Source organism: Theropithecus gelada, chromosome 2, assembly GCF_003255815.1.
Source record: "Theropithecus gelada isolate Dixy chromosome 2, Tgel_1.0, whole genome shotgun sequence".
Taxonomy (NCBI): domain Eukaryota; kingdom Metazoa; phylum Chordata; class Mammalia; order Primates; family Cercopithecidae; genus Theropithecus; species Theropithecus gelada.
This window is the reverse complement of record NC_037669.1, coordinates 143,102,069-143,124,263: the sequence shown is the minus strand read 5'-3', so window position 1 is coordinate 143,124,263 and position 22,195 is coordinate 143,102,069. Positions and strand designations below refer to the sequence as shown.

The following is a 22,195-nucleotide window of genomic DNA, read 5'->3' as shown; positions in this document are numbered from 1 at the left end:
AAGGTCATTGGTTTTTGTGGTCATAGCTATTCTCAACTGTCCTTCTGGTCCCACTGCAGGTGCTTTTTTGCTTCCCTCTCTCTCAGTTTGCTTCCCAAGGTTGCTAACTGTACTCCAGATTTGTAAATGGTGGTGCTACTGTCCTAGTTATTGTCAGGACTCCAGGGGTCATTTCCTAGAACTTTGCAGAGATAGAGATTGCAGTGGGCTGAGGCTGAAGTGGAAGCACCAGCAGATGGAGAGAGGCCTGACTACCTCTTAAAATGTGCTAAGTCTCCTAACTAAAAATATCAGAATGCCTTTCTTTTTGAGGAATTTTTTAAAATTTAATATTACTGTTAGGTTTGCTTTAGTCCATTTTTTTTATTTTAAAGAGTTCATTTTTGCTTCTCCCACTTTATAGTTTTTTTGTAAAAAGGGAGGGAGAAGGAAGGAATAAAAATATTAATTTCTGTCCCATCACATAATGGGACAGAAATATACATCATTGTATAGCAATTTCTAAGTTAATTAACTGTTTTTAATGTCAATATTCGAGGGTTGACCTCGATGACAACCAGGCACTTACTGTGGAGTCCCTAGGTCCTTTTTGTATGCAGAAGCAGCCTGGAGTTCTGGAAAGAGGTAGAGGAGTGTGAGGGGTCAGGAGACCTGGGATCTAATTGGCTGTACTCTCCAGAGAGGCGGTGGACCAGTCATGAACCTTTCATGCCCCAATCTTTAAAACAAGCTGCTGGACTAGGTAATTCTGAAGATGCCTTTAGATGGTCTCTCATTTTCAATTTGACCATTGGATTTGAGTTTGCATAGTCTATGTTGTCCAGCATAATCCAGGATGGATTTCATCATGAGGTGGGTGAGGAAGAACAACAGTTAAGAAATGGGTTTTAATCTTGGTTTTGATAGACACCCTTCTGTACCTTGGGCAGGTACTGGGGGCATCATTTGTCTGTAAAATGAAGATATCGACCCAGTTCCATGGTTCCTAACTATAGATGCACATCAGAGTCACATACGGAGTTTTGTAGAAATATACACGTCTAGATTCAGCCCCTAGAGATTGCGATTCACTGGGGGTGTTATGGGGACCAGTTGTATATTTTTAAAAACCACAGGGATTCTGAGGCATTCCTCTTACTGAGAAGCAGTTTACCTTGGCAATATTTGATAGATACTTGACTGCCACCCCTGCCATTGGCGTGTTTGCCTGTGAAACCCTCCCTGGTGCGGGTATGTTGGTTCTTGGCCTCACTTTGCTCAGCAGCCTGGTTCTTCCTCCTCAGTAACAACCTGCAGTGTTTTACTGTACGGTGCAGTGCGGCGGCAGCTCGTGAGGAGGACCCGTACATGGACACCACCCTGAAGGTAAGAACTGGCTTATGAAGACAGTGAAACCTTACGATCACAAAGGAGCACATGAATACTCATAGATTTGCTCTCAGACCTAAGCTAGGCAAGAACGAGAGAGCTTAAGGTTGTCTAATGTATTGAATTAGAACTTTTGGATATAAAATAGTAAGGATTTTGTGATTCATGGCTTAGTTGACAGTTTTTAAGATCGCTTTGCAAACATTTCACTCTGAATTGATTTAGTGCATAGTTTTTAAAGTTTGGTAAAGAATATGAAAAGTGTGAACTGAGAGCAGTTCACAACTATGGTATACTACAATTTTATTTTTTATTTTTTTATTTTTAACTTTTAATTTTTTCGAGTCAGGGTCTTGCTCTGTCACCCAGGCTGGAGGGCAGTGGCACAATCATAGCTCACTGCAGCCTCGAACTCTTTGACTCAAGTGATCCTGCCACCCCAGCCCCTCAGGTAGCTGGGACTACAGGTGTGCACCACCATGCCCTGCTCATTTCTTTTGTATTATTATTATTATTATTATTGCAGAGATGGGGTTTTGCTATGTCGCCCAGGCTAGTCTTGAACTTCTGGGCCCAAGTGATCTGCCTGCCTCACCCTCCCAAAATGGTGGGATTACAGGCATGAGCCACCATGCCTGGAGCAATTGTATTTTATTAAATGGAAATATAGGTGGCAGTTTTACAGAGCTGTTAACAAAACAGTCCAGAAATCAATATACTTAAGAGCACAAAATTGAATACAATGCATTAAAATGATTTGTTTATACTATTATCAGCTATGCCTGTAATTCTGTATTTTATAAGCCTTTGATAACCTTCTATACTTAATCTAAGAGTTAATGGATATGGTAGATCAGTAGTCTCATTTTTAGTGCGAAGTAAAGTGCTTGGTCTCTAAAAAAATCCTCTTGACCACAAAATAAATGTAGGCATTATTATGTTGAGATTCTGTGTTTTCTGACTTTGAATTTCTGTTCTCAGAAATATGCTGATCATGTACATTATATTCACCTGTGTTATTTTACTTCTGAAGTATAAGCTAGTTGAATTGGCTGTTTGTTAGGAATATACATGCTGCAAGAAGCTCCCAAATCATGATGCTCTGCATTTCAAAAATTGGTTTATATCTGTCTGGAAACTGGAATACCTTTTTCCAGAAAAATAAGCCTTCAATAATGATGGTTGTTTTAACAAACCAGCCCCGACACAGTGCCTAATGTGTCTGAGATACTCTTTCACAGTCACTGTCGCCCAAATTGTGTCATATAATAGTGTTTTATGGAAAGCATGGTCTCTGAGTTCCTAGTGACCCTTTTTAATGGCCTGCCTGTGGTTTTCTGTTGCTGACCAGGCTTACTGCCTGCTCTCAGCCTCTTGGGAAACCAGAACCACAGATTTCCTGTGCCTTTGTCTGTGTAAGATACACACATGGCCTTTTTGAGAGATTATTTTAAAATCAGGATTATTTCCTTTGTAAAAATAGAAAAGTAACAGATTAAAAAAGTAAAACTTCCATTCTTTGTCCTCTTCTTTTCCCTCCTTGCCTTTTCAAACCTCAGAAAGACATAGGCTTATATAGGGGTGATGGTGTGATTTAAAGTACCTTATAGATTGAAGTAGGATCAATGTACATTTGGAAAAAAAATAATTCCATGTATTTTCAGAGTCTTATAAAAGCAGAGCGAAGGAACAAGGAAGAGACAAAGGGGAGGGATAAGGAGAGGTGGGCATCTGGTGGGGGTATGCTGCCCTTGAGGCCCGTGGAGGTAGGAGGGAGAAGGGATGATCACACCTCACGGTTGCTCCTTTCCTGCAACTCCACCAGTTCTGAAGCCCTAGGTGCCAGTTAAACAAGCACACGTTTAGCCCACCTGCTGACTCAGGCTTTGGAGCTGTGACATCCGGAAAAAGTTTCACAACCTCAGAGTCTGGTTGAAAGTGCATGTGGTCTGTCTCCTTTTCCTCTGAGATTCTGGCTGCTCAGCACTAGCCAAGCCACCTGAACTATTTTTACATGGAGGTAACAGTGAAGATGACCTCAGAATCAAAACAGCATGCATGGACAAGAAGGCAGGGTCCTGGCAGCATGCCAGAATAGAGCTCTTCCATTAGTTTTCTTATTCATTCTACTTGAATTAATGGTCCTTTACAAGAGCAAAAGGCTAGCTCCTCGAGTTTATCTGACATGTTCCAGCCTGTCAGCCATTCCATGCACTGTTCATACCTAATAGACTAACAGTCAGGGGCCATCGGAACTTACAAGCATTTCTTTCACACACACATCCACAAAGAAACCATTTTATGTACTCTGCATGCAGTAGAATGTCCTTTCATAGTGTCTGGTTTTGCCTAAAAACCCCATTTCGGCATACCCCTAACCATCCTGCTAGTAGTAGGGGTTTCCCTGGGTGGCAGGGTACCAGCTTCCTCTCTTGGAGGTATCTGTGGGGCACACACAGAAGTTCCTGCAGCTGTGGGACCCTCTTTCCACATTTATTCAATCAATAAATGAGTTTGTTGACTGAGTAGCTCTATAGAATGCGCTATTGGTTACATAGGTTTAGATAACCTCCTCTGTTAAGAATAGGCATTTGGATTGTTTTTTTGTTTGTTTATTTGTTTTTTGGTGGTGGTGGGTATAGGACAGCGGCAGCAGGAGATTTTATCAAATAAACTGACTGATTTTTGAAGATTGAAGTGCATGTACCTTTATTTCTTGCTTAAATTTGTGGTTTTCCTTTACTAGGCTTGCCCACCTGTTAGTATGGATGTCTGTGCTTTAAGAATACAGCTTTTCATAGGCTTGAAAGCCATCTGTCACTTTAAAAACCACATCATACTTTTGACTAAAGCAGACCCTGAGGCCATTCCAGAGAGAAGACAGTCACCCAAGAGGCTTCTGTAAGCATCCCCTTGCCCCAGGCATTCCTGCCAGTTTCTGGAATGAATTGTAACTGGTATATTTTGTGTTTATCTTTTTTAAAATCATAACTTGGAATGATCAAATGGCTTTTTTATGGTAGTATTTTTCCAGAGAAAGAAAAGAAGGTTCTAACAATCTCTGTAATACACTTTATAACTGACCTGGGAACTTTTAGGAGAAAATGGATTATAAAATAGTTTCAGTAAAAATCAAAGGTGTTTTAGATTAGTTAAAGGACATGCTTTTCTGTGTAATTAATGGGAAAGACTGAGCCTGTAATACTAATTGAAACTATAGGAGTTTTTACTGTCTTTCCTCTTTGACCCTTTCAGTAGTTACATTTTTATCTAAAATTATTTTCTGATATTACAAAAGAAATTAATAATGTATGTTTTACCTTAAAGCACATTTATGATCTATAGATATGCGATCTATCTGAAAATAAAGTTGTATTTTGATAACATTCATCTCTTGTTATCTGTTAGGTTTCTGCTTTCCCATTGTTTAGAATAGAATGCTTAATTCCAGACTAGTTATGCTTCTATTTGATGTTTTCTTACTTAGTGGTAGAGAATGCAATCTAACTTCTCTAAGGAAAATCTAATCAAGAAAGAAATCTCTTCAGGGAGTGAAGCATATAGTGTATGTCATATCAAACATAGGTTATTTTTAACATGGATTTTTACTTTTTCAAATTGTTAGTGGCTATGCTTTGTTGCATCAACAGGAATCAGAGGGGGACTTTGGTAACTGATCACTTTGAGTGTACACAGAGTATGGGGCTTACTGATCCTAAAAGCTTTCTGGCAAGAGGAAAAGCAGTTTGTAGTCTTGCACATTTGATATAACTTTTTAAATGATCTTTTAAAAATTCTAATTCATTTGATAAACAATTTTAAAAGATTATACACTAAAGAAAATGCATCACATAGTGAAAGCAAGAGATAAGATAGTGCTTTAAGCAAACTTAACAGTTTTATGTGTCTTCATCATATTCTCAGCAGCCATGATGTTGCTTCTGCTTAGATTTGTGGCTTAGGGCATGCTAGATTCGTGAAAGTCAAATGCAGAAACGAGCCTGGGCATGGGGACTTCCACAGTCAAGGATATTTTCCTTTTGACAGGACTTGCCTGTTCTTTGAACTTATTGCTCATTTGAGAATACTTGTGGAGTGAATTGGAAGCAGTTGGTTTATCATTACATGAAAATTACAGAATATTAAATGCAGTTAGCCTATGTAGTATTATGAACTAATATTCCATAACAATAGAGTGTACAGTTAATCACTTAAGAAGATAGTAAATGAAAATGATTTTATAGTTATTTTATATCCAATATTTACCATTTGCAGCTACCATTTATTAATAATGTCATTTTAAAATTATTGTCCTTTGTTTTGCTTTTAGTTCTAGAAAAGATACCAGTGTTAAGATCAAAATACCTCCTGTAGCTGAGGCTGGGTGGAATTTGTATATTGTGAATACGATCTCACCAGTGCAACTGTACAAAGAGATGGTACTCTTTTCAAACTTCTGATTCTTGTTTGTAGATATTTAGACTGAAATTAATGATCAGAAATTGATTCTAATTATCATACATGCAGGATACTGCAGCCATTCAGCTTCCTGACTCTGACAGTGGAATGTGTCTCTCTCTCTGTATCCTTATTTTTACAGCTTCTGACATCCAAAGAACCAGTAGAAATTCCCTTCACTAGAATAAGACTGCCTTATTCATACCCACTCTCTGAAGAAGATCGATTGGCCAATCTAAACATAGTCTTTGACCTTAACTTTGAACCCTAGCAAAGATAGCTAAGAAATGGAGAAAAAAAAAAATCTAGGATTGTATATCCCTGTCCCACTCTTCTTATTTAGAAATGTTAGCAGATTGTCCCAGGGCACTACAGCTACTGCAGCATTGTCCTGGGGGGAGGGACCCATAGGGAGCATCCTTATTCCTGATCTAAGAGTGAGAGCTTCCTACTCCTCCCTGGCAATTATTTTAACTCTTTATTTTGAAACAATTTCAGACTTAAAGAAAAGTTGCAAGAATAAGTATATTGTTCCGAACCCTTTGGGAGACTAAGGCAGGTGGGTTGCTTGAGGCCAGGAGTTCGAGACTAGCCTCGGTAACACAGTGAGATCCCATTTGTACAAAAAATAAAAAAAATTAGCCAGTTGTGGTGGCACATACTTGTAGTCCTAGCTACTTGGGAAGCTAAGATGGGAAGATCACTTGAGCCCAGGAGTTCAAGGCTACAACGAGCTATGGTCGTACCACTGCATTCCAGCTTGGGTGACACAGCAAGACCCTGACTCTTTTGACTCTTTTTCAAAAAAGAATATTCTGTATATTCCCATTCCCCACACAGATTTCTCCACAGTCAACATTTTACCCTATTTGCTTCTCTCTCTCTCTTTTATGCACTCTGTGCTTTCTGTGCACACACGTATACATACGCTGTTTTCTGATTCTTTGGGAGATAAACTGCATACATCAGTCTTTTGCCCTTAAGTACTTCAGCATATATTTTCTAAGAATCAGGATACTCTCTTGCATACCACAATACAGTAGTATGTTTTAATACATTTAACATTGGCACAGTGCTTTATCTGGTTTGTTCATAGTCTAATTCTGTCAGCTGACTCAGTGGCTTAATAGCATTCCCCCTCCTCCAGTTCAAGACCCAGTCTAGGATCAGGTAGTGTGTCTCTTTAGCCTCCTTGAATCTGGAATATTTCTATAGCCTTTCATTATATTTTATGACATTGATATTTTTGACAAATACAGTTTTCCCCTTTACTTTTTTTTGAGAGTATTCCTTATTTAGGGTTTGCTCTTTTTTTTAATGGTTAGATTCAGATTATGCATTTTCAGCCAGAATATTGCATAGGTGATTTTTGTGTTAAGGGTATCACATCTGGAGGCACATGCTGTTCATCTGCCCCTCTTTGGTGATGTTAATTTTGATCATCAGGTCAAGGTGTTGCCTGATTTGTCCCTGCCAATAATTTAATGCCAGTTATTATGTCAGCTGTGCCCTGTCTTTTCAGTCTTGCTTAATTGAAAGTCTTCATTTAGGTGATTTGACTGCTAGAGTCTGAATATACTGATTGAGTCAGATTAGCTAGTGATAATTTTTACGAGCCCTCTATGAGTTATGGAAATAGATGTAGTAGAGCCTAAACTTACAAATTGAAACTGAAATAGGGGAAGAATACTCAGTCTAAATTTGAGAAAGAATTAAATCATAATTTTTTTAAGCTTAACTATTTCAAATATTAGTACGTTCACTAGTCTTATTGAGATAAAATTGTTGCTAAGTTTACAGTATTATTAGTATTACAGTATTATTTGGACCTCTCTAATGATTAGAGCTGTTTAACAAGGTATTATTTATAATCATGTATGTATTAAACTGGCTCATAGATGATGGGAAAAAAGCCCTTCAGCTAAGCGCTTGTCAGAATGATACATAACTAGTTTGTTTACTTTTAGGGTTTAATATGTCCAAATGTTAATTTTACTAACAAAATGTATAAATTATTTTAAGAACTGAGGAACTTTTGAGAGTCTCTCTTCAGCAACATTAGTGTTTGTCTTTTTTGTTTTAGATAGACTATAGCAATACCTATAAGACTGTCAAAACCCAGAGCTGCATTCACCTTCTCAGTGAGGCTCATCTGTTAGTGCGAGCTGCCCTGATGGATGCCAGTCAGCTGGAACCTGGAGAGAAGGCAGAGCTTTTGGAAGCATTTAAGGAAAGCTGTGGGCACCTTGGGGACTGTTACAGCAGGTGGGTGACACCTCTTGAAACCTTGTTACAGAAGCCATCTTGAACTTTGGGTGCACTTGTTAGCTTTTCCATCTCTGGTAGTTACCTGATAAATGGGGAGGTGGTTCATTTATTCACTTCTTCCACAAGCATTTATTGAGCACATACTCTGTTAGATACTGTGCTAGGCTTCAACATACAAAAATGAATGTAACCCATTTCCTGCTCTCAAGGAGTCACAGTTTAGAAGATGAGCAGTAAATCTCAAGTTTGTGATTTTCCCACTGTTTAACTTAGGGCTTTGACATTTTTCTCAGGCTTTGAAAATCCCTGACATAGCTGTATGACTAGTTTATTGTCTGTAGCTTAAGGGAGAGCTGCCAGTTGGACAGTCTATGATTTTGATCTTAGTAGTCAGTGCTTTTATGATGTCAGAAAGGGACACTAGTATGAATAGTGTTTTTATTTTTGAGAGTAATGTTTACACATTGTTTTGCATATGATTGTTTTCGACTTACTTGATCCACATGAATGGTTAAAAATTAATAAAACAGACTTTTCCTCCTATAAACACCATTATTTTAGAGTCTGATCATGAATATTAGAATTAACTTAAATTGTTGTTTTTGTTTCTATTATGAGCAGGCAAAAAGAAACTGCATTAATTAGAAGTTTGTAAAATAAAACTTAGGAGTTTGTTTTAGTTACTAATGGCAGTAGAAAAGTATTTTGGAATTTATATCTTCTGGAAAGCATGATATATTCTATTATAGAATGTGTTAGATATCCAGGTTTAAAAATCACAAATTTGACTAGGCATGGTGACTCACACCTGGAATCCCAGCACTTTGGGAGGCTGAGGTGGGATGATCACTTGAGATCAGGAGTTTGAGATCAGTCTGGACAACATAGTGAGACCCTGTCTTTAAAAAAATGACAAATTTCAGGTTTTTTATTTCCTTCCCTTTAGGCTTGACTCCCAGCATTCTCATCTCACCTTGCCATACTATAAGATGTCTGGTTTGTCTATGGCTGAAGTTCTGGCCCGCATGGACTGGACAGTAGAGGATGGATTACAGAAATACGAGAGGGGATTAATCTTTTACATTAATCATTCACTTTATGAAAACCTGGATGAAGAATTAAGTGAAGTGATTATAGTTTTCTGTTTTAGATCTAATATTTTTAACTTTTCATTTTAGTGGTTTATTTTATGTAGTACTGTTTAGAAATCAGGTTCCAAATATTTTTCTTCTTTGATATTCTTTTTCTAAAAAAGTCATGTGCCATTTTCTTCATTAATGAAGATAGAATGATAGCTTGGAAAAGAACTTATGGGTAATCTCATACTTTCTCATTATACAGACAGGGACATGTGGTCTGTTGTAGTCTCAACACCTGCCAGTGACAGTAGCATGTCCTCAGAAGAGCTACACAGAATGCGGCCCTTGCCTTCCCGCAACCCTAATTATCCCTTACTCCGTGTGTCCAAAACTTCACTTACAAAACTCTGACCTTAGGCCAGTGACCTTAAGACATTATTAGGGATTATTTTTAGGGCCGGGCACGTGGCTAATATCTGCAATTCCAACACTTTGGGAAGTCGAGGTGGGAGGATTACTTGAGGCCAGAAGTTTGAGACCAGCCTAGGCAATAGAGCAAGACCCCATCTCTACAGAAAATTTAAAAATTAGCTGGGCTTGATGGCATACATCAGTATGTAGTTCCAGCTACTCAGGAGGCTGAGGCAGGAGGATCGCTTGAGCCCAGGAGTTTGAGGCTGCAGTGAGCCACAATTACACCACTGCATTCCAGCACGGGCAATACGGAAAAACCCTGTCTTAGAGAAAAGAAGAGATAACCCCTCATGTATTTCATACATAGTTGGATGCAAATATGCCAAGTTAGAAATTGTGGTATCAAATGTTCTAAGGTTTTGAAATGAAATTTTCTCATACAGTTTACTTAATTGGGTATATTTTGAACTAAATAGTAGTTTTTATGATGGATTTTTATTATAATTCAATCAGATGTTTATTTTCTTCTTCTGAAGTGTTGAAATTAGAAATGCTGGTCATAACCTGGTACATATTTTCATTGTTTTTTCTTCATTATAATCAGCAAAGAGATCACTTCAGGTTATCTCAGGCCTCCCTTGTATTAGTATCAGTTTTGTCTGTTTAAAATTAGAACATAATACTATAGTTTTATCTTACTTGGAATGTTTGTGTCTTGGCTTTTTGCACATGTTTTGCTGATTTTGTTGCTTTCTTCTGACCGACTGACCTTTTATTCCTTTTATTCCTTCTTGCTCACCAAAGGAATTAGCAGCAAAAGTGGTTCAGATGTTTTATGTGGCTGAGCCAAAGCAAGTGCCCCATATTCTCTGTAGTCCTTCTATGAAGAATATTAATCCTTTAACTGCCATGAACTATCTAAGGAAGCTGGATACTTCTGGGTTTTCATCGATCTTAGTGACATTGACCAAGGCAGCAGTGGCTCTGAAAATGGGAGATCTTGACATGCACAGAAATGAAATGAAAAGCCATTCAGAGGTATGGAGCCCTGCCCAGTGCTAACAGAAGGCTGAAATAGGACCTGGTAATCCTGACGTGTTTAGCTGTCTTCTGGCTTCTTTCTAGCTCATATGTTCTTAGTTGTAATGGAAAAGAGACAATGTTAGAAACAAAGTGATCCAAATGGGACTTCGAATCTGGCAAATGAAAAAGAAATAAGACCAATAAATGACAGCAGTGGATATCTAAAGACTTCAACTTAGTGTCAGGTGTGTTCAGAGCACTGAGCTTGTTACTGAAGAACTGGCTGTGCTCCAAGGGGATGATGTGATCTGGCATCAGGGATATGGTGTGTGCACTGGAAAAGAACAGAGTAATATGTATTTAAGAACAGCAAAGGGGCTATTAGCCATGGACTTTAGAAGTCTAGTAGTTGCATAAATAATCCCCACTTGGTAAAATCACAGATAACTTTATGGAGGATTGGACATTTGAATGTTGTACCAAGAAACACAGGCTTCCCCTTGGAAAAGAGGTCATTTAGGGACACTACCAAAGGTGTTAATCATTTAAGGGAAGAAAATAAGAGGTAGTGTAATTGAACACTTATTATTTACCAGCTCCTTGCATATATTATTTAATTCTTAATAATGCTATAAGGTAGGAGTATTATACAAATGAGGGAATTAAGTATTATACAAATGAGGGAATTAAGACACAGAGAGGTTAAGTAACTCATCAGGATCACACAGCTGTTAAGTGGTAGAACCAGAATTGAACCGGGCAGCCTGACTTCAGAACCTGTGCTCCTGCACTGTTTTCTTGCCAGATTGTGGCCAAAGCCCACAGTATGACTTGGGTTACTAAAAAAGGAAGAACGTAAGTGCTTTATCGCTGTACAAATGACATGCTTTGTTATGAGGAGGAGAGCAAGTCAACATCGGGATGTCTTCTGTTTTGAAGAGTAGAATTCTAGAAAAATGACTTTTCATAATTTTGAAAAAACTTAAGATATATTAGTCGTCGCTTGGTATTTATGGGAGATTGGTTTCAGAACCTTCTACAGTTACCAAAATCCACAGAAGCTAAAGTTGCTTATATAAAGTGGCATAGTATTTGCATATAACCTATCTACTTTCTCCAGTATACTTCAAATCATCTCTATTACTTATAATACCTAATATAATGTCAACTGCTATTTACACAGTTGTTAATACTGAATTATTTAGGGAATAATAATTTAAAAATCTGTACATGTTCAGAACAGAGGCAGTTCCCCCCCCCCCCGCCGCCGTTTTTTGGGGTTTTTTTTGTTTGTTTGTTTGTTTGTTTGTTTTTGAGACAGAGCCTCATTCTGTGGCCCAGGCTGGAGTGCAGTGGTGCAATCTCAGCTTACTGCAACCTCCACCTCCTGGGTTCAAGTGATTCTCCTGCCTCAGCCTCCCAAGTAGCTGGGATTACAGGTGTGCACCACTGTGCTTGGCTAATTTTTGTATTTTTAGTAGAGACGGGGTTTTACCAGGTTGGCCAGGGTGGTCTTGAACTCCTGATCTCAAGTGATCTGCCCTCCTTGGCCTTCCAAAGTGCTGGGATTACAGGCATGAGTTACTGCGTTCAGCCATCCCGAATATTTTTGATCTGTGGTTGGTTGAATCCTTGGATGTGAAACCCATGGATACAGAAAATTGACTGCATTTTCACATCAAGTAGAGCTAAATATAAAGCTCTCTACAAAAAATAGGACACCTTGATGCTTAGTGAAATGTTAGTAACTTCTGTGAGACAGTCAGTGGTGTCCTTCTTTGGGTAAGAACTAGCCTTTATAGTCAAAGAAAACATTGTGATTAAATTATTAATAGCTTAACCATGCATTGTGAATTCACTAGCATGTTTAGTATTTCTAAGGTGGACAATCTAAATACAATGTACCTTTTGTTCCTAAATTTCTTTCTTATCTGAAGATGAAGTTGGTATGTGGCTTCATTCTGGAACCTCGACTGTTGATTCAACAGAGAAAGGGACAGATTGTTCCAACTGAGCTTGCACTTCACTTGAAGGAGACTCAGCCTGGATTGCTTGTGGCTTCAGTTCTGGGCTTGCAGAAGAACAACAAAATTGGAATTGAAGAAGCAGATTCCTTTTTTAAGGTTTGTCACTTTGAAAATGTGATTTTTCTGGATGGCCTCATTAAATTGGTGGTGGGGAGGGACAGAATAAGAGAAGTGAGTTTTTCATTTGTTTATTGAAAAAACATACATAATCAGTTATAAAAGTACTAATTAAAAGATTATATCTGAAGAAACTTTATTTGTACAACCTAGAATCTGTTTCCTTTAAAAAAAGTCTAAATTTTCTTTCGCCGTGGCACTAATGCTAATGGTAAATTATTAATTGCATGGCCCATGTGATGCTTTGATATTCAGCCCAGCTGTCACTTTATCAGTGCTATATTTATCTGGAATATAGAGGCTTCTTTTACTGTTTTCAAGATGCTTTGTACTAAGGATGAAGATACAACTCCTCAGCTCTTGGTAGACTTTTGGGAAGCTCAGCTAGTGGCATGTCTCCCAGATGTGGTACTTCAGGAACTCTTTTTCAAGCTCACATCCCAGTACATCTGGAGATTGTCTAAGAGGCAGCCTCCTGACACCACACCATTGCGAACGTCGGAGGATCTGGTAAGATAATGGAATAATACCTTAAATTTAACGTATGCATTGCCCATTACAAAAACATACCTTCTTATTTTTTATAATTTATTATAAAATATAACCTAGTTTTCTATTACCAGGTATCTTATTTACGCAGGAGTTACAAATACACTTAAAATTTGTCTGTAACTGAAGTGGCCTACATTTTAAATAATTTTGTACTCTAAAGAATGTCCTCCACTTATTAATTTCCCTCACTTACTTGAAGTGGTAGCTCAGTTGCCAAAGCATGGAGAAAGGGACTTCTTCCAGAACATCACATCTGTCCTTCCTCAGCAGAGGATCATTAAATAGAACATAAGAGAGAAGACATCTGCAGACCTCACTGGTGGGAGAGGAACTGCAGAAGGCTGTGGGAGGGAGACTTCCTTAATGGGCCCCCATTTCCTGTCTGTTTCACATAAAGGAGCTGTTCTGTAGCATTTGAGGCAGCCGGTAATAACTCTTTCTACCCTTCTTGCTACCCTTCTTGCTCCCAGCCCATTTCTCTCACAGCTCATTAGCCATGGCTAATGGAGGGCTAAGTGGAAAAGTTACCAGCTTCTTGAATAAGCAGGGCTTCTTGGGAATTGTCTTGAGAATTTATGAAAGATATTTTGCCTTCTAAAGAAAGTAGTATTAATAAAAATTATTTCCAATATTCTTGTTAGGTATAATTGGCTTAAATGCAGTATTGTTCTTTTGCTAGAAAGTGCGTCTTTGGAGTATTTACATTTTAAAGTATATGGAAATATTTAGTGTAGAAGCAAGCAAGACTGAAATATTTTCCAGGGGAATACATTCTTAAAAACTGTCCTTCCCATTCCCAGGAAAGTGTATACCTAATTCTATGACATGGCAGAGAATTAATGATTGCTTGCTCTTCGTGGAATGGATAAGCAAGCTTTTGTTGTTATATGTTGTTTATGAGAAATTCTTTTATGTTTTAGATAAATGCCTGTAGTCATTATGGCTTAATTTATCCATGGGTTCACATCTTAATATCATCTGATTCATTAGCGGATAAAAATTATACAGAAGATCTTTCAAAATTACAGGTAAGTAAAAATACCTCCTTATGAAATTGCATATTACAATGTAGTGTAAGATTAAATTTGCTGAGACCCCAGGTGTCCTGTCACTCTAGAATGTAGAATTTTGAGGGGCAAAATCCATAGTTAGGCATACTCAGGACACGTGGAGGGAATTCCTGCCTGTGCCTGAAACTGCTGATGGATGGGACACCTGTGCTGAGTGGCTGGTTTCGTTGCAGGTGGATGGACAAACTTCACCAAGTCTCCTGGCTGATTTCCTCATTTTCAGGATGCACTTGAAAACACTTTGTGAAATGAAAGTGTGGCAAATGTTTAGTGGTGTTTTTATTGATGTAGTTTGTTTTTGTTAGTGTTGACTTACACATTTTAGGCCTCTCACCCAAGCCAGGCACTGCTATTTCTCTTATAAGAAACAGGTCAAAGTAGTCAGTTTATCCAGCTCCTGAAAAGGATTTTTCAGAAATGAGGGGGATGATTAGAGAATGTGGATCATCCTTTAATAATTCTGACTGCAGCAGTGTTTTGGCTGGCAGTGAGAATTAAAGTCCACATTTTTGGTGGATCAGGCTGGGCCACATGAGCGTATGATTTTATTAATGCAGTTTAGTGGCCCAAAGACCAATATAATTCCCACATCTGTTTTCTTTGGTCTTCCCAGTGTAGGCGCTAACATACAAAAATTAAGATTTCCTATTAAGAATTCTGAGTTTCAAGTCACTATTGAAAAATTTAGCAGCTCTGTTAACCCAAGGCCCTCATTGCTTCTGACCTGAGGGTTGGGACTGACCCGGAGCCTCTCCTTGGGCAGTGCTCACACTGTCCTCCCGCACAGTTATCATCTTTAGGGTATCCTGACCCAAATGCTGAGTGTCTGTTTTCCTTATCCCAGCTGCCCTTATGCATCTTCATCATTTGATTGGCCTCTTTAGGCTTTTGAATTTGCAATGCCTCATTTACACTATGGGAACTGATATAAATGTAGTTGTTACTTAGTATCAAATTGGGAATGGGGCTTAGAGGAGGGAAGCTGAAGAGGCCATGTTGCTTAGACTCAGCCTTCAGGTGGGGCTGTGGTGTTCCCAGAGATGGCATTATTTATGTGCTTCTTTAAAAAATAACAAAAGAAGATTCTTCTTGTCTCTTGTCTCTAGTACCATTGTGATACAAAGCCTTCTGAGGGCCTAGCCTCAGATTTTGTTCACCTCACAAATATTGCTTGAGCATGTGCTGTAGATGTTATGGGGAGCATTGGACAAGACAGTGGAACTTTGCCTTCCTAGAACATATACACTAATTACATATTTAGAATTGTAATTGGAATAAGTGCTATTAAATTTTCCTGATAAATCTTTAAAGCATATTTATAATCATTGCTTGAAAAAGTGTAATTCAGTGATCTTTTAAAATTTGTTTCAAAATATATTTAAAGGAAAATCTTTGCTATTAAAGGAGGAAAATCTTTGCTATTAAAGTAGGAAAATCTTTGCTATTAAATAGCAAAATCTTTGCTATTGAAGGAGAAACATAATCTGCCTAAACTTTTATAATTTTTTTTTTTTTTTTTTTTTTTAAGATACAGAGTCTCACTCTATTGCCCAGATTAGAGTGCAGTGGCAGTCGTGGCTCACTGTAACCTCGAACTCCTGGGCTCAAGCGATCCTTCCATCTCGGCTTCCCAAAGTTCTGGGATTACAGGTGTGAGCCACTGCACCTGGCCTTATTTTCAAACTTCCTGATTACATGGATAAAACCAAGTAAAAGTTCATGGGTAGTTGAAGTTATGACTAGTTTTATTTTAGTCATAATTTGGTACACATGCCTTGCTCCTTCGTACTGCCCCCACTCCCTTCCCCATTATCTGGATTAGTCAAGAGTTAAATAGAGAGATAATCTCTTTTCTTCCATGTTGGGAGACCCTTTGAGTGAGAGATTATCAACCTTATTTCATCTCTGCCATCTGATTGTCAGGAAATTATTCACATGAATAATTTATTAAACTTGCAGGAAGAAAAGGGACCGACCTTATTCTCCTGGTCATTCCTTGGTAGATATTTGGAATAAAATCATCACACTGACTGTGATTGGATAGATCACATTCCATATTCTCCTGTGAGCCTCAGAAGATGCTGTAGCAAAAAGGAGGCAGGGACAAGAAAATTAGGATATGACCATCTCATCTTTATCCTGGAGAAAGGAAAAATGGAGATTATTTTGGTGGTAGAATCAAAAGTAGTATATATAGTTTAATTGCTTAAAGTAAATGTTGGTAAAGTTGTAAATTCTGAGATAATACAGCCCGCTGTTATTCATCTTGTGACAAAGTGGTATTGATAACAATGATTAGTTCTAAACAATCACTTTAGTCTTATTAAGTGTTAAATTGTATTTTTGCATATGTATGTAGCACATACTTATTATAGAAAATTTGGAAAATGGCAGGCAGGGATGTAAAGAAAATAAAGAGTAGGCTTTGTTGTCCCATCCTGTGTGCTGTTTCAAATTGCCATGCTCTTCCGACAGTATTTCTGTATGTGCATTTACCTATGTAGATTTTATAAAACTGATCATGTTCAGAATATAATTTCATTTTGAAATTTTTTTACTCATTTTATCATAAGCATTTTTTTATTAACTAGCCTTTGAAAACATAGTTTTGATGGCTGTGTAATGTTCCATTATCTGAGTGTGCCATATGTGTTTACTTATCCTTTGTTGTTAAACATGTAGATTATTTACAAATTTTCAATGTTGTGAATACTCTTGCGGTGAACATCGTTGGACATGGATCTTTAACCACAATGTTGATTATTCCCTTAGGATAGAGTCCTGAAGAATGTCCATTGGTTTTAATTTGCAGTCCACACAAAGCAAATAAAATAATGTTATTTAACAATGATTGCTTTCTATTAAACAGATCTTTAAACTAGAGGTAGTTTCAAGATTATACTTTACTTAGATTTAGTAAATAAGGACCACATGCATGTACTCTAATATGGCATTCTTTCTATTTTACTTTTGGCAAGTGAGTGTTTAGTCTTAAGAAACTAAATTCTGTATGTTGTGTTTTAGTTTTTGAGGTGCCTCATTTCATAACATTTCACTTTTCTGTTCATAGTCTCTTATATGTGGTCCTTCATTTGACATAGCTTCCATTATTCCGTTCTTGGAGCCGCTTTCAGAAGACACTATTGCCGGCCTTAGTGTCCATGTTCTGTGTCGTACACGCTTGAAAGAGTATGAACAGTGCATAGACATACTGTTAGAGAGATGCCCAGAGGCAGTCATTCCATATGCTAATCATGAACTGAAAGAAGAGAACCGGGTATGCTTTTTCAGATTATGTTTTTAGGCTTGATCAGTGATAATCAGATTTGATAACCTCATTTCCTTTCCTGCAAAATGGGGACAATTTATGCTAATCCAACCTCAGGGCTGTGTGGGTCCAGTGAGCATATATGTTAAATAATGTTATGTGTTTTGAGTACTATTAAATGCTGTTAAATATGTGAGATGGTATATTATCATCATTAAAAATCTTTTGTTTGAAGATGAAATAGTTGATTACCTGAAGATTTGGGAACAGTGTATGATGGGAAAATATTTTCTCTGCCATACGGTTTTTAGTTTAGAAATTAGAATAATTTTGGACCTTAGTTCTTTTTTTTCTTCATTCCTTCCTTCTTGCCACATAAGAGATGATAATGGGATATGTGTGTTACTTCTTGAAAATAGCCATGTACATATGTACAACATATGTATTACTGAGTTTTCAAGTTACAAACCTGACTTTTATGTTATAGTTAAGGCAAAAGACTGGCTGCTGATATAACTTCTGTTATAACAAAGTTAGTTGCCTTAGACAAAATGATGTATTTTTGCCCTGTGCTTTCCTGCACAATCTTCTTATTCTTGTTTGAAATCTGAGAATAAAATGCATCAAACTAAAATTTATTCATTTTTTCCTAAGATAGACTCTGTGGTGGAAAAAACTGCTACCTGAACTTTGTCGGAGAATAAAATGTGGTGGAGAGAAGTATCAGCTCTACCTGTCATCATTAAAAGGTAAAATGATTTTTTTTTTTTTTTTTTGCTTAATTATAAACTTAAAGAGTCTCAGTTTTAAATTTGGTGAAGCCGTCTTTCTCAAGTATTTTCATGTGATTCTCAAGTGAGACTGAGGGCCTTTCAGAACCGTCTGGGGAGCTTGTTTTCAGCATTCACATACCCTCCCTTTGACATTTGATATTCATTTATCTCCTAGTCACAGAACTGTGTTCTTTTAACTTAATCCTTTCAAACACTTAACAAATTATCACAGTCATAGAAAATGACAGCATCAATGTTTTAAAATGTGAGTAGTCATTAAGGCAATTACATCTTTTATCAATGATCAGAGTACTTAATTTACTTCATGTAGGAAATTAAGATCATAACTGTTAAACATAATTATAAGCAAGTATTCATGAATAACAACCTCAAGGATTTAAAAGTTGAGTATCTAGATTGTACAGTATTTTACAGCATAGTAGTTATTGGAATTTTCATAATTCGTAATCATAAATCTTGATAGATACCTAATCCGCTTCTATACTGCTGTGCATTAATATAATTAGTTATTTGCTTTCCTGATGACAAAGGGTATGGGTGTATCGATTGCAGAGCACATAAAATATTAGAAATTGACAGTGTTGAAATTGTGTTTTCTAGCCAAGACAGTTGATTTTTAAAATGTAAGGCCGAGGCAGTGGCCATTGGAGATTATTTTTCTGAAGATCCCCCTTTAATTAAAGCTGTATGCTTGTGATTGGGAAGGGAAAGGGGTGACTTTATTCTCAGTCCTACCCATCTCCCTGATTGCTTTAGGTTTTCAGAAGGTGGAAGTGTCAGGTGTCTGATTGCTTTGCCCTACTTGCATACCCTTTACATAATTTATCACTGACTGTTTGTGTTGGTGGAGCACTTTCCAGTGCAGACATCCCACATCTTTACATCTCAGCATCATCATTATCTTAATCAGAAGACTCTTCATCCTTTTCTGATCCACATCCACACACTCCACCCCAACTCACCCATAATCATTCCTCCAAATGTTGCATTTTTCTCTGTCTTCAGAATACATTTGTGTGCATACGTGTGTGTGTGTGTGTGTATTGCTAATGAGACTAAGTGCCATGTGTGATTTACCTTTATTAGACTGTAATACCTCAAGAGCTGGCATAGTGTTTTATTCATTTTTCATGGTTATACTTTCCTCACCAGCAATATGCCTCTCGTATAGGAAGCATTCTGTAACTGTTCATTGATTAGAAACGGAGACAACTAAAGAACTTTACGTTTGTTTCACAGAAGGGCATTTTCTTAACACTTGTACACTGAGAATAGCCCTGTATTGGGATCTGGAGAATTGGAACTGAGTTCTAGGTGTGCTACTTAGAAGTGTCCTAGAGCAAGCCAGTTTTCTAGCGTCGTGAGACTAAATGAGAAGTTCAGGACTGAATCAAAAGTTAAATGTTAGGCAAAATTGCAAGAGGGTGAGGTTGGAGATGGAGCTCAGGGACTTACATGCTTAGGAGTTTGGATTTCTTATCTCTGTAATACAGCATTTCTCAACCTTGGCACTGTTGACATTTTGGACGAGATAATTGTCCGTGTGCATGGGGGTTTCCCCTGTGCATTTTAAGATATTAACCAGTATCCCTGGTCTCTACTTATTAGATGTCAATACTACTGCCCCAGTTATAACAAGCAAAAATGTCTCCAGATGTTGCCAGATGCCCCCTGTGGGGCAAAATTTTCCTGGCTGACAGCTACCACACTAATGCAGAACCATTAAAACAGGGGTTAGTGGATTGGTTGTTTGTTTTAAGGAAATATTCAGTACTGTTTTTGTAATGAGCCATGTTTGTTTTTTAAAATTCTGTTACTGTAGTAAATTACAAACATTAAATTTAAAAATAATTTAAAATCCACCATCCAGAAATAACTATTTTTAACCTTTGACAAATATTTTCTAGACATGCTGGAGAAAGATTTTAAGGGCACATGTTTACATTTAGATAGATCATTTATATGTAACTTGTAGATTTAGGTAGCTGGTGAGTGGAGTAGAGCAAGTAATTTTAACCTTCTCTTAACCTCAATTTTCCCAACTCTAAATCAGGGATAATACCCATTAGTTTACCCTGTTTGGGATGGGGCTTGGATTAAATAAATAAAAACCTCAAAAGATTCTAGAAGGAATTAAAGAGAAGTTATATATGAAAGTATTTTATTAATTTTTAAAGTACTCTATGAATTTAAGATATTGACCTTGTTCTTGGAGTGATAACCTGTATTATCCCCTCCTTATTTGGGAGAAGAGGAGAATTGGGAAGTGGTGATATTTTTGTTGACTCTGTAGCAACTCCACACTAGCTCTCCAACTTAATTTTTTTGTTTCTGAGATACTACTTACAGGTTCCACATTTAGGTAAGTAAACTGCTTTGATAGGAAAACATCAATAATTCATATTTTTCACATATATTTTGCAAGCTAGTTAGTAGTTGCTGTTTATTAAGGTTTGATTTTATGTCAGATGTGCATCATTGTATTTTAGCTGAATTTTCACAGGAACTGTGGAAGCTAGCAGACAGTACAACTACATTATAAATGAGGAACCTAGGACTTGGGAGATGAAGTGACTTTCTTAAAGCCACTCAGTGAGTAGGTGGAAGAGTCTGGATCTCTTCCCAAGTCTCTCTGGATTCCAGAACTAGGAGTCTTTTCTATAAACCATTGCTGCTTTATTCATTAACTATTTAGCAACAAAGGCAGTTCATTCTTTTGTGTAAAGAAAAATTTAGCTGGCTGCATATTGGACAGATGACTTTGGAATGGATCTTATATTTCACTTACTCTGCAAATAGAGGAAGTGACAGGCATGCAACGATCACACGGGGAATGGCACTGACATGTGGATAGAAGATGTAAGACCAAGTAGATGTTTATTGGGAACATTGTTCATAACTTTCACCCTTCTATTCCAGGAGAGGGCAGCATGTATCTATTAAGAAGCAGGAGAATCATAAAGTTGCATTTTTTTTAATGTATGTTACATTCCTTAATATTAAAAATGTTCATTGGGGCTGGGCAAAGTGACTTATGCCTGTAATCCCAGCACTTTGGGAGGCCAAGGTGGGCAGATCATGAGGTCAAGAGACTGAGAGCATCCTGGCCAACATGGTGAAACCCCGTCTCTACTAAAAATACAAAAATTAACCGGGCGTGGTGGTGCACACCTTTAGTCCCAGCTACTCGGGAGGCTGAGGCAGGAGAATCTCTTGGACCCAGGAGCCAGAGGTTGCAGTGAGCTGAGCGCGCCACTGCACTGCAGCCTGGTGACAGAGCGAGACTCCGTCTCAAAAAAAAAAAAAAAAAAAAAAAAATGTTCATTAGAACACTGTTGCAGTTTGGGGGGAAAAGAAGTAAATGGTTGTGAAAACAGATTTGTGCTTATTAACAACATGAAATGTTACAATAGGAACTAATTTGGGAAAACATTGGTGTTTCTTATCCTATCAAACAATCTTTATAAATTAGCTTTAGTATAGCCTTAGCATTAAAAAAAAGTATTTAAATGATTGTACTTTTCTTTAGAGGACAGTAGAAATCAATTGCAAAATAATATAGTAATTCAGCAATGAAATAATAAATCCAAATTTCATGTGGCTGATATTAGAATCCTTCGAAGTTTATTTTATGAGGAAAAATAAGTTACAACCATAAAGAAGCCCATGGATTTAAGAGATTGATTTTTTTCTTTGAAGTTATAACCTTTTGTTACCTGAACTAGCTTCTATTTTTTTTTTTTCTCCCTGAGATGTA

The 22,195-nt window shown here is 37.4% G+C and overlaps 2 protein-coding genes across 3 annotated transcripts in view; one reads left to right on the top strand and one right to left on the bottom strand.

Annotated features, from left to right (window-relative positions):
* Positions 1–22,195, top strand: part of HPS3 (HPS3, biogenesis of lysosomal organelles complex 2 subunit 1) — a 44,849-nt gene that overhangs the window by 21,207 nt on the left and 1,447 nt on the right. For both annotated transcript variants that reach the window (XM_025374684.1, XM_025374677.1), the window contains 11 exons: positions 1,284–1,365; positions 4,115–4,269; positions 5,699–5,807; positions 7,910–8,091; positions 9,041–9,221; positions 10,392–10,625; positions 12,548–12,733; positions 13,076–13,264; positions 14,227–14,334; positions 17,447–17,653; positions 18,303–18,393. In XM_025374684.1, coding sequence (XP_025230469.1) covers positions 1,284–1,365; positions 4,115–4,269; positions 5,699–5,807; positions 7,910–8,091; positions 9,041–9,221; positions 10,392–10,625; positions 12,548–12,733; positions 13,076–13,264; positions 14,227–14,334; positions 17,447–17,653; positions 18,303–18,393 — 1,724 coding nt within the window. The remainder of the gene's footprint in view (positions 1–1,283; positions 1,366–4,114; positions 4,270–5,698; positions 5,808–7,909; positions 8,092–9,040; positions 9,222–10,391; positions 10,626–12,547; positions 12,734–13,075; positions 13,265–14,226; positions 14,335–17,446; positions 17,654–18,302; positions 18,394–22,195) is intronic.
* Positions 12,810–22,195, bottom strand: part of LOC112618061 (ceruloplasmin) — a 59,694-nt gene continuing 50,308 nt past the window's right edge. The window contains exons 17-18 of the transcript XR_003118017.1: positions 16,353–16,457; positions 12,810–13,261 (exon numbers count right to left, since the gene is read on the bottom strand). The gene's annotated coding sequence lies outside the window, so the exon portion shown is untranslated. The remainder of the gene's footprint in view (positions 13,262–16,352; positions 16,458–22,195) is intronic.